Source organism: Sorex fumeus, unplaced genomic scaffold (genome assembly GCF_029834395.1).
Source record: "Sorex fumeus unplaced genomic scaffold, SorFum_2.1 ptg000010l, whole genome shotgun sequence".
Classification (NCBI taxonomy): Eukaryota; Metazoa; Chordata; class Mammalia; order Eulipotyphla; family Soricidae; genus Sorex; species Sorex fumeus.
Window position 1 is genome coordinate 18,233,609 of NW_026606067.1, and position 11,410 is coordinate 18,245,018.

At 56.2% G+C, this 11,410-nt stretch overlaps 1 protein-coding gene across 1 annotated transcript; it reads right to left on the reverse strand.

Moving 5' to 3' along the window:
* Positions 1-5,554: 5,554 nt before the first annotated feature.
* HLX (H2.0 like homeobox) lies at positions 5,555-10,855 on the reverse strand. Its single transcript, XM_056110765.1, has 4 exons — positions 10,213-10,855; positions 9,293-9,472; positions 8,351-8,535; positions 5,555-6,320 (listed from the first exon to the last, which is right to left on the reverse strand). Exons 1-4 carry the CDS (start codon positions 10,790-10,792, stop codon positions 5,790-5,792), a joined length of 1,476 nt encoding a protein of 491 aa, XP_055966740.1. The 5' UTR covers positions 10,793-10,855; the 3' UTR covers positions 5,555-5,789.
* Positions 10,856-11,410: the final 555 nt, after the last annotated feature.

Consider the following 11,410-nt stretch of genomic DNA (forward strand, 5'->3'; position numbering starts at 1 on the left):
CACATTATTTCCTCCTAGAACCCCAGATACTTTCTTAAGGTTTCCTTAAAATGTAAGTGCCAGAAATCAGAAATCCCTTTTCCCTTACAATTCCAAGGAAAACTCCCAACCACACCCACAAGCATTGTGCAGGGTATTTGCTGTGTGCACTTGCTGTGGTGTACCCCCATGAGCTTGCCACTTGCATGTGACTCCTTCCCCATGCTCCTCCAATAGGTTCAAGCACTCTGGACCACTCTTAAGGGAACCTGGGTACATTCTGACTGTCCTTCCTCTTGGAGGCTTTGGTTTCTTAAAGGGTGAGAGTTTTCTTGCAGTTTTTTTGTTTTCCAACTACCTAAGTTCAGATTAACTCAGTAAACAGGGTAACGAGCAATTGAACAGATTGGAGGGCAGGGGAAGGTGGTGTAAGGGGCTGGAGTGTGCCCTTTGTAGGCTGGATTCTTTACCCACGGTATAGTTCTGAGTTCTGTACCCACAGTCGGCTCCAGCAGCAGTGGCCCCTGAAACTAAAAGTCAACGAATAGATAACAGAATATAGCCAAATCTTGGCCTTTGGTCCAAATTGGGTGCTGTCCATCCTGCCTATCTTCCATTTGTGGACCACATACTCCTGGCAGCAGTTTGTGAGTTGTGGACCTAAATTGTTTCTTCACTTACCTGCCAGGAAATGGAATAAAGTTAACCGGTTCCATTTCTCAAGGTCATGGGTGGATGGATGAATGTGTCCCCATGATGGGGTAGTCAGGTATGATCTTTCTCATGCATTTTAAAGCCTGCTCTGCCCACTGTCCTCTTCCTTTGAGAGAGACAATAGGGTCAGAGAATCCAGAGTGCTGCACATGTTTAGGAGGTGTTTTCACTGCATCCCCGGTTCTTGTCTGTGCAAAAACACACTCAGCCTGGGGTGGGGCTGAACCACAGGGCAAGAGGGAGGTAATCACCCCTACAAAATCCCCAATGTCAGCAACCATACACCAGAGCAGAAAAAGAAACAGCGGGAAGGTCCCATGGGCGGTGGGTTGTGGCCCCAGACCAGGGACGCTATTTTCAAATTTGCTACATAGGCTGCACAGAAGGAAAGACTGAAATGGAATTTCAGTCTTTCAGTGGCACGGAATTCCAAAGCAATATTGATGGAGGAGGGCGAGGTAGAGGAGGTGCTGCCGCTGAACTCAACCACTTTAGAAAGTGTGTCATGTCCCCTTTCTAAAGCCATCAAGCCTTGGAATCCCATTCTTCCAAGAATGCTGTGGATAAATCCGCTGAGTCCCACAAAAGCCCAGTTTTCAGTCCATGGGAAGCGCTAGCTACTAGTCCCCAGGAGTTCCAGCACTTCCTTTGCAGGGGTCCTGTTGGGAGGCAAAATAAATAAATAAATAAAAATCTTTCCTTATCTCCTCCTTAAAATGGGGGAGTCTAAAGCACTCAAAGCACCAGTATGTCTGTCCTTTATTCGCAAAGGGACCAGGATTCAAGATCACCTGACTATTGGAAGGACCTAGAAACAGTGGGACAAGTGCCAGCAGTCTGTGCTTTGGGGGGCACTGCCCACCCCCCTACACCTCCACACCCCCTCTCTCCCCATGAAACAGTTAGGAAGTTACTCAAGATTTTGCTATCCCTAGGAGGGGCTGGGCCTGGGTCACCCACAGTGAGACTGTGTGGCAGCTGTGCACATGAACCCCTCTCCACTCAAGGCTGGCACATCTTCTGAGTCTCAGAGGTCTCCACCTGCCATCATAGTCCCCATGAATAGAAATACTTGCAACTTTGCAGAGGCATGGGGTGTGCACCCTTCACACTTCTCCAGGTCAAAGAAAGGGGCTGTGGGGGACATGCATTTAAACCATCTGTCAAGTCTGGGGAGGTGCTGACCTCACTGTACCCTGCAGACTCTTCCTCCTTAAACAGGGATGTGACAGGCCAGAGCACATTCATAGAGGTAGGACTATTCCCAGCCACCTCATAAACACCCAGACTATGTCTGAGACCTGCCCAAACTTGGGGGGGGGGCGTAGAACAGGTCAGAACCCAAATAGGTTGAAGGCAGAGATATTGAAATTGAAGTTCACATCTAAAGTGCAAGGACCTCCAGAAGATCCCATGCTGCCTGGTCCCATTCCTCCAGACCCCAAAGGTTCAGAATCCTAGGGTCTCCCTCCACATTCCAGGGCTAGGGACCCTAGAACACTATGGGGGTGGGCATGGAGGACTCGAACTCCACATGCCTCCTCTTGCTGGGAGTAATCTAGCACCCTAACCAACACCCCACAGGAAAGTCAGCTAGAGGGAGCAGCAGTGGGAGACCTGAGTCTCTGAGATGAAAAATTATACCGGGGGTTTGGGGGGCGGGGGGGGGGGGTTGTAGGTGGTTAGAGCGATTTGTAACAGGCCCGAATGTGAGCAACTCTTCCCACCCTCCCGCCCCCCCCCCCACCACCACCCCAATTACTGGAAATCTTATCAGGGTTGAAAGAAGTAATGGGGTGTGTCAGACCAGATCAGCCTTGCAGATACACACAATTCTGGCTTTGTGGCCGTACCTCCCCCACCCCACCCGCCCCCTTGCCTGGTACAAGGTCCCTGGTCCCTGAGGCAGACAAACGCAGGACAGGCTGCCGCGGACAGTCAGCGTTTGGAGGCTGGAGTGCGCAGCCTGGCACAAGGAAAGTTTAGGAAAGCAGAGCCAAGTAGCAAGTAGGCAGGGTCCGGCGGTGTGAAAGTCCCGGATCTGCTTCTCCGGGTGGGGAAGAAACTGGAAGGTGCCGAAATAGCAGTGCGCTGTTTCTTACGTGGCTCGGAGTTAGCGTCTCTTTGTGCTGCTTGTGTTTGAAGTAGTGTGTGTGTGTGTGTGTGTGTGTGTGTGTGTGTGTGTGTGTGTGTGTGTGCGCGCGCGCGCGTGCGCGCGCGCGTAGCCGAAGTGACTATTACACCCCAGTGCCATGCGCACGTCCAGGCGCGCGCTGGTCGCCCTCGGTTTGCAGGCCCTGAAATGTGTCTGAGTTACCTTGTCCACAAGTTTAGCGCCATCAGGACCCCTGTTCTGAGCAGAGTTGCTGGTTTCTGCTTAAAGGAAAGCGATCGTGGGTGGCTTTTACGGGTGGGGGACGAGAGGTGGCTGGGGGAGCAAATCCCCTAAGGTTGGCGGGGTAGGGCTGCGTAGCCCGCGCTCCCTCCGAGGAGCTCCATCCCTGCAGACCCTGGCGACCCTGCGCGCCCGCCTTCGCCCGCGCCAGAGAAACATCGGCCTGGCTCTCAGAATGTCTGGCATCCCCGCCGCTGACGGATGAGCGCCAGCGGGAAGATTCCCGAGCAGTGCCTGGAGAGCCTCCGCGACGCAGACCCCACCGCCCGGAGAGGTAACTGCGTTCCGCGCAGCTCTCCTTCACAGCGAGCTTGAAACCTCCGGAGCTGGGGCTATTCCGTTCCCGTGAACACGTGTAAGGGCGCGGGAGGAAAGGCCGAGGTCGAATTTCGCGGGAGGATTTCAGAAAGGAAGGTGGGTTGGAGAAAAAGGATGCATGAGCATTGAGGGGCGTCGCGTCTCCCATCCCAGGTGCCCACCAGCAGCTCCTCGGAGTCTGTTCGCATCTGGCCAGCATCAGCGAAGGTCTCTCACCTATCGCCTCTTCAAAGCCCCTGAGCGATGCTTTGAAAACCCCGGACCCAGGTTGAGAAGGGAGGCAGCGGGTTGGAATAGCGGTCAGATGCGGTTTGCAAAAATCATCAGTACTCACTCCTCTATCCTTTTCTCCATTGCAGCGCCTCACCGAGCATAAATACTAACCCGAGATCTCTGTAATACCAAAACTGGGTTTAAATGCGTGAAGATTCCTTGATCTTGGGACTTCCTGGTTTCAAATTTTCATCGGGGGGGCTCAGGGAGCGCTGATGGGGCTGCAGGAAACCAGTTTCCATAAGGAGGGCTTCATTGGAGGTGCTACCTGCACTGGAGTAGCAGAGCCACTGGAGAGTTGGGAGGAGTTACCATGGCCAGGGGCCAACCACAATAGTGGTTCTCCCAAAACTGGCTTCACATTTAGGGATAACAGCCTACTTACTGGCGTGTCACATCTGAAGCCTTCCTACGCTTCAGACCTTCCTCTACTTTTGCCTGACCCTGACAGGCTCCCCTCTCCCAACTATGCACATTCCTCTAGGAATTCAGCTTGAGGCAGGGAGGCAGAGAGGTCAGCTGGAGCAAGAAAGTTCTGCCTCCTTTCAGGAAGTTTGGGACTCTGAAATTTGTTTGCCCAGGCATGGAGAAGGCTAAATCTGGGCCCTCAAGTTAGCCCTGGTGTGGAACACGGGACTTTGAATGTTCCTGATCTGATGGGTCCAAGGGGGGGGGGGGGGGGTTGAAGCTCAGGAATGCCTGGAACCTTCTTCAACTCTGCCCAGGGGACCTCATTGACCTCAGCATGTCTGGGTGCACCAACTCAGCAGCCCACTTTGAGTGACAACTGACTCCCTGTGTGGATACTGGGCCTGGAAGAGCCCCACGCTCACGCCCCAGCTTCAGTGTCAAACACGGAGGGGATCTGGTTCGTTGCCAGGATCTGTTTGTTCTCAGCTTCCAAAATAGCTTTGTGCCTACTCCGTGGACCACTTCTAGACTAGAGGATTAGGAGAGCGGGAGGGGTCGTTCTGGGTGAAAAGTTTGACTCTGCAATGTTTGAAGTCAACCAGCCTTCAGCCAAGTGACAGACAGATTAGCGACTCTCCAGCTGCAATAGAATAAGGGAATCACTTCTCAACTTTACCCGGAGGATCAGAGCAAAAAGAGCTCAGCTCTGCGCTCAAGTGGCAGTCAGTCAGCAAGCTGGATTCTTCTTACCAAGCTGTACAATTTACCAAGTTGCCTGGACTCTTGTTAACTGGGAGGAGGTGAGGGCAGTTTTAGACCCCTCCCTAGACTGGTATGAGCCAGGACAGCAAACCTTTCTGACACATGATTGTTTTATCATCTCTAGTAGGTAGATATATGGGGTGCGGTTTGAGGGGACACTGCTTCAACCCCCTACCTCAGGAAGTTGGGGGGTGGGTTGTGCTGGAGTTGCCTGCCCAGGTACCAAGCACTGACCCAGCCCACTGCTACCCCAGGCCCAACATCACTGAAGCAGTACCACCCCAGGGAAGTGGACTGTGCAAGCACATTACACAGCACTGTCCCGGAAAGAGCCACCTCCCCTCCAGCATTGCCCAGCTGACTCCATATCCAATTGGACTGAACAACACGCGAGCTTCCGGGACATGTCTAGGAGACCTCTGACCTGCTAAAAACGCTTAGCAAAGCACCCCCCCACTCCCTACGTATATACACAGTCACTTCGATTTAAGCTCTGGTGGCTCTTTCCCAGCTACTGCCAAAAGTAGTTTTGGGACTGGGGCATCCTAGATCCCTCTTTCAAACACCTCCTCAGCCCAGCTAGCCAAGCGGTCTTTACAAATCGTAGTAAACGTTTTATTTACAAAGTTGAGGCGTCCGAAGTGCAGCAACATCTTGGCACCACGACCCCTGGTGCGGGAGAATTTTTCGTAAAAACACGTCACAGTGTGAGTGAGGGGCTTGCAAGGGGTGAGGGGTGAGTGTTCGGTGGGCATTGGGTGCCTCCGGCCGGGTGCGGAGACCCCCCGCCCCCCCCCACACACACACACTCTGCTCGGAGCAGTGAGGGCTGCACCCAGCGGGGGCTGCGCCCGGGATCAACGTGCCGGCAGAGGCGCCCGGAGGAGGCAGGGCGCGCGCCCTCGGTCAGTCCCAGGCCCCTGCACTTTCGTCCAGTCTATAGACCGCCGAGGGGTGCTTGGGCCGGCTCAGGGCTTGGCGGGGCACTGCTGGCGGCGGGCTGCGGCTCCGGGAGCAGCTCGGCCGCGCCGCTAGTGAGGCTGCCGGAGGCCCCCGCGCTGGAGCTGCAGCCGCTGCCGCCGCTGCCGCCACTGCACCCGCTGCCCAGGCCGCCGAAGCCGAAACTGCCGCCGCCGCCGCCGCTGCCGCCGCTGCCCGTGCTGCCGGCCGCTAGCAGGGCGCCGGACGCCGGGGCCTTGATGACCGTGGTCGGGGGCAGAGCTCGCTCGACGGCGGCGGCCTCAGTCCGCTCCGTGTCGCTGGTGGCCAAGTCCAGGGACTCAGAGTCGCTGCTCTCGCTCTCCGCCTCGCCCTCCGAGCGGCTAGGGCTCCGCTCCTCCGCCTCGCCGTCCCCCGCCGCCGCGCCGCCCGACGGCTTCTCGCCGGCCTCCTTGTCTTTGTCCTTTTGGGCCTGGGCTTCCTTGGAGTGCCGCCACTTCATGCGCCGGTTCTGGAACCACACCTTCACCTGCGCGCCGCCGGGAACAGCAGAAGGGAGGAGGAGATAAGGCTCGGGCTCTCGCCCCAAACTCACATGCGCCGCCCCAACCACCACCCTACCCCCCCCCCCCAGCCTGAGAAGGCGGGTACGCACAGCTAAGCATCCCACCCCACCCCCACACTGCACCTTGACCCTAGACCTGGCACTGCGTGACGCGCTGGGTGCTAGAGAGGGTGGCCGGGGAGACGGGAGGGATGCTAGCTTAGGGATGCCCACGAGGGCCGGCTCTCACAAAACCGCCGGCATCCTGAGAGTATTCTTGGGGAGAAATAACCTTCTATCTCCAGCGCAGAGGAAGGATTGACCCTCTCAGTGGATTTTGGGGTGGGGTGGTGGGCCACACCCTACGGTGCTCAGGGCTTACTCCTGGCTCTGCACTCAGGAATGACTCCTGGCGATGCTCAGGGGACCATACGGGATGCTGGAGATCAAACCTAACAGGGTCATGTGGAAGTCAAGCACCCTACCCACTGCACTATAGCTTCAGTCACATCAGGAGATGTTTCTTAATAACACTCTTTCAGGAGCTCCTGAGAAATCTGATGTAAATACAGACCACTCACCCAGACGGGTTCGGGTAAACTAAACTTGGTGCACCCAATTTCAGGACTTAAAAAAATCCTGCTAACCTGGTCCTCCTCCACTGCCACTCTTCAAGGGAGTCCCTACAAAACCAGCACACTTTTAAAGAATCATGGAAGGAGAGAAGGGGTTGGAAGGTATTTTGTGTGTGTGTGTGTGTGTGTGTGTGTGTGTGTGTGTGTGTGAGTGTATGTTGGGAGGGTGTCACATTGAACCTTCTGTAGAAGAGCATTTCCTGAACAGAAGTACCCAAACACTGACCTAAGTATCTGCCCCAAGCCCAGAACTGAGGGAGCTCCCAGCAGGCCAAGAAACTGCAGGAATTAAACCTGTCCACAGTGGAGGAAGGAGGTGGAGGAAGGTGCATGTAGGGATGGGGTGGAGAATCGATATAGATATAGATATAGATATAGATATAGATATAGATATAGATATAGATATAGATATATAGATATATATGATCCCCCTGAGGGACCCGAGGGTTCCATACAAACTCCGGCTTCCCTTTTAAAAGTAACATCCACAGCTGGTGGAGAACTTTGCTGTGGAGGGGAGGGAGCTGTGTAAGGAAGACAATGTGGGGGTGGGGGCCCGGGGAACCCTGAAAAAATGCCCTTCTTTGGGCACACTCAGAAGCTGGGGAGCTTGGAAGAACAGATCCCCTCAAGTTTTCAAAATTCAGAAGAGGGAACAAAAGCAGAGGTTCTCTTGCATTTGAAAAGAAAATAAATGCAGGCACAGTCTTTGCTGTTGTCTGGGAGAGATGTTGGGACCGCAGGGCCGGTGGAATGGCTGCTGGCTTGGCTCCCTCTAAGAACATTTCTCCCCCCTCCTCCCCTGCAAGTCCACAATCCTCCACCCCAGAATTCTGCTCCGTGTTTATGCTGCTTTGGAAATGATGGAAATGCAACTGGCTCTGAGCACTCCAAGCGGACTCCTCATCCTACAGGGGCTAAGTAATTCCGTTTGAAATGATGTTTTCACTTCCTCACACTGTGATTTCACAATCCAGTGGCAGGAGGAGGGAGGGAGGAGGAGACAAGAATCACACATACACACACACACACACACACACACACACACACACACACCAACAATTTCTTAACTTTAGATTCTGGTCTCTTCCGAAATAAACTGCCTCCTATGGCAAATTGTGCTACAGTTGAGTGGTACATAATTATTATCTCCCATAGCCTGTTTACTTTCTCAGCGGTTCTTTGGCCTGTTGGCCAAAATAAACATGCAGGGCCTGCTGACATACATGTTTGGGGACGGGCCTCCGTCTCTGTTGCCTTGAGTTGAGAAATCCCCCGGGTCTCGGGTCTCATGAAATCCAAGACCCGTCCTTCCACCGTACTAGGAGAGAGCATGGCCTCGGGAGAGGTTGTGCACGGGGCCAGCCCCAGCCGGCTTACCTGCGCATCGGTCAGGCCCAGCATCGCTGCTAGCTGCTTTCGGTCTGGCTTGGTCACGTACTTCTGAATCTCAAACCTCTTCTCCAGGCCTTTCCTCTGCAGATTGGAGAAGACTGCCCGTGACCAGGAGCGCTTCCTCTTGTAGGTCTGCGGCATGGTGTCCTTGGTGAGTACAGCATAGGGACCTGCGGCCAGAGAGGGCCCATGGCCCTGTGAGTGTCCCCTGCCATTGCTGCCCGTAGACCCTGGGGCTCACTACATTGGAGGTGCCAACAGGGTTTGTGTGTGTTTGTGTGTGTGTGTTTGTGTGTGTGTGTGTGTGACTATCAGGAAATCTTGTAGGCACTTAAGGAGTGAGTGGACAGTAGGCAAAAGGCCTGTCAGCTCAATATCGCCTAAAACAAATTTCTGAATATCAGAAGAAGAGGTTAAAAGTGTCCCTCGGGATCTAAATAATTGAGATGACAATAACACACACACACACACACATACACACACACACATACAGCCTGTCTCTGTCTGTGTCTTTGCATGCTTGTGCCCAGTGGGGCAATCAACCTCTTGGGGCAAAAGTTCTAAAGGTCACCCCCAAAATGTGTGCCCGTAGATTAGCAAATTCCTCTGGACACTGTATACTCATCACACCCTTTCCCTGGGGGCTAAGAAATGCACCCCACCCCAGTCCAAGCACTTTAGCTCCCCTATACCCCTTCCCACCCCAAACCCAGAATCCTCCAGAGGGTCAACTTCTTCAGGGACTTGGACACCTACCGGACCACTTGGGATTGCCACACTGCCAGGAGCCCGTCCTCCCTATGGATCTGGGTACCTCCTGCACCCACTCTGGTGTTGCCACATTGCCTGGAGTCACAGAGGCCACAGAGCAGCCCCCTCCCCCCCCCCTCAGTTTTCTCTCCATTCATCCTGGGAAGGGTTCCCTACCTGGAAATGTGTCTTGAAACTGATGCTGCACTGAGTTTCTTGGATTGGAGCTTAGGGGACTCAGGATGGCTGAAGCCTCATTGATGGGCTCTAGAGACGCGAAGAATTGGCCAGTGGAGGGCTGCAGGCTGGGGAGACGCACCCCCGCCGGCCGGCCACTGGTGAGCAGGGACGTCAGATCTGGGAACCAGGGAAAAAAAGCCCTTTATGCCTGGGAAAATCCACACACACCTGCCTCGCTCCTCTCTTCTAGCCCTTCTCCTCCCCAAGGTTCTCCCAAAATGCAGCCAGGAGACAACCCACTCTCCTGACAGCGACCCAGGGGGCAGAACCCTGTGCTGAACAGCACGCCCTGTCCTCCTGACAGCAAGAAAGGAGCTTCGAATCCAGGCCCCAAACCAAGTTCCTATCAGGGACTTTCAAGAGCCCCCCGCCCACCTCACCCCGTTAGAAAGAAGCCCCCCAGTGTTGGGGTAGGGGGATGTCAGAGATGATTTTGTTTATCTACATTCCTTGGGTGAAATTAGATAAAAGGGGTTGTCCCTCAAAGGGCTCTCTCCCTGAGCATATAGTGTCTCTCCCAGCCTCTGGATATGCCATCAAAGGAGGAAAACAAAAAGCCCACGAGAACCGTTGGCAAATATTTGCGCCAACCGTTGCAGCTAATATAAATTCTCCGGGGGTTATTTGGAAAGCGGCTGGTCCGGAAGCCGTTTTCCTTTCTTTCCCTCTAAACCTAGAGCAGGTGAGTTTTAAATCTAGTGCGTGGTTGTCTTCTAGTGCCTCTCCCTCATACTCCCCATTTGTCCTTAATCCCAAAGCACTCAGAGGCACCCCGGACTGGCCCGGGGAGGGGTGCTGAGCGCGCCGGGGGACAGGCTCAGCCCCGCCTGCCGCCGCCGCTCTCCTCCAACACCTACCTCTTAGCGTGTTGCCTTCCTTGACTTTGGGGTCAAATTCTGCAGACAAAATGCGGTCAATTCCAAATTTGAGGTCCTTGCTGGAGGGCGCCGGGACCGAGCCGCTCTGGTGGGCGTTCGGAAGCGCTCGGGCCGGGGCCGCGGAGGGCGGAGGCTGCTGCGGGGCGCCGGGCCGGGCCGAGGGCTGCGTCTGCGGCGGCGGCGGCGGTGGGTGATGGTGGTGGTAGGCGGCGGAGAGTGGGGACAGCCGCGGCGGGAAGCCTGCCGGGACTTCGGAGGGCGCCACCACCGGCGTGGGCCGCAGCGGGGACCTGGCGGCCGTCTGGAAAGAGGCGTGCGGGTGCGCCGAGCCCAAGTGCGCGGTGAGGGCGGCGGCCGAGGCCCCCACCAGTCCCTCCGGAGCCGCCCCCGGCTCCCCGACGCCGGCGTGCAGGATGTCCGCGATGCAGAACGAGGGTTTCTTGACGGCCGCGGGGTCCAGCGGGAAGGAGCAGCCGCCCGGGCCGGCCGAGGAGCAGTACGCAGCCGACCAGAGGCTGAAGTTGGAGGCGTAGAAGGGAGCCAGCCCGGCGGCGAACATGCTGGCGGGCGGCGGCGAGCGGCCGCCGCGGCCTGGCCGGGCTGGCAGGGAGCGCGGGCAGGGGCGCGCGAGGCCCGCCCCGGCGATCGGCTCTCGCTTCTCGGCCCGCAGCCGCCCCCGCGAGGCCCGGACCGCGCTCGCGCTCGGCCTCGGCCCCCGGCGGCGAGCGGGGGGCGCCGGGGCCGCGGCTCGGCACACGCCAGGGGAGCCGGGGAGCCGGGGGCCAGGCGCCGAAAAGAAAAACCCAAACAGCCCGGAGAGCTAAATTTAAATCAACAACAATAATAATCCGTTGGTTACAAGGAGAGGGAGGGGGAGAGAAAAAAGTAATATGAAGGGGAGGGGAAAAAAAAAAAGAAAAGAAAAAAAAAAAGTCCTCTCTAAAAACTCCCCAAGTTTTGGCAGGAGCTGGCGAGTCAGACCCGGGGTAGGACCTCGATCCGCGCGCTCATTGGCTGTCCCGCTGACCAATGGGAGCCGCGAGTGGAGGGGCATTGGGAAAAGTGGGGCGTGGCCCGTCCCCCCAGCCACGCCCCGGCCACGCCAAACTGCCGCTGCCGCGTGGGCCGAGCCGGGCCGGCCGCTGCTCTGCGCCGCGCTGGGGCCCGGGCACGGCTC

Bases quoted from the DNA above. Each gene is read 5' to 3' on its own strand.
- HLX (XM_056110765.1), bottom strand. From the start codon at position 10,792: ATGTTCGCCGCCGGGCTGGCTCCCTTCTACGCCTCCAACTTCAGCCTC. The intron at 9,473-10,212 runs GTAGGTGTTGGA...CCTGGTTCCCAG, and splicing joins GGAAGGCAACACGCTAAGAG to ATCTGACGTCCCTGCTCACC. The intron at 8,536-9,292 runs GTAGGGAACCCT...CTCTGGCCGCAG, and splicing joins GTTTCAAGACACATTTCCAG to GTCCCTATGCTGTACTCACC.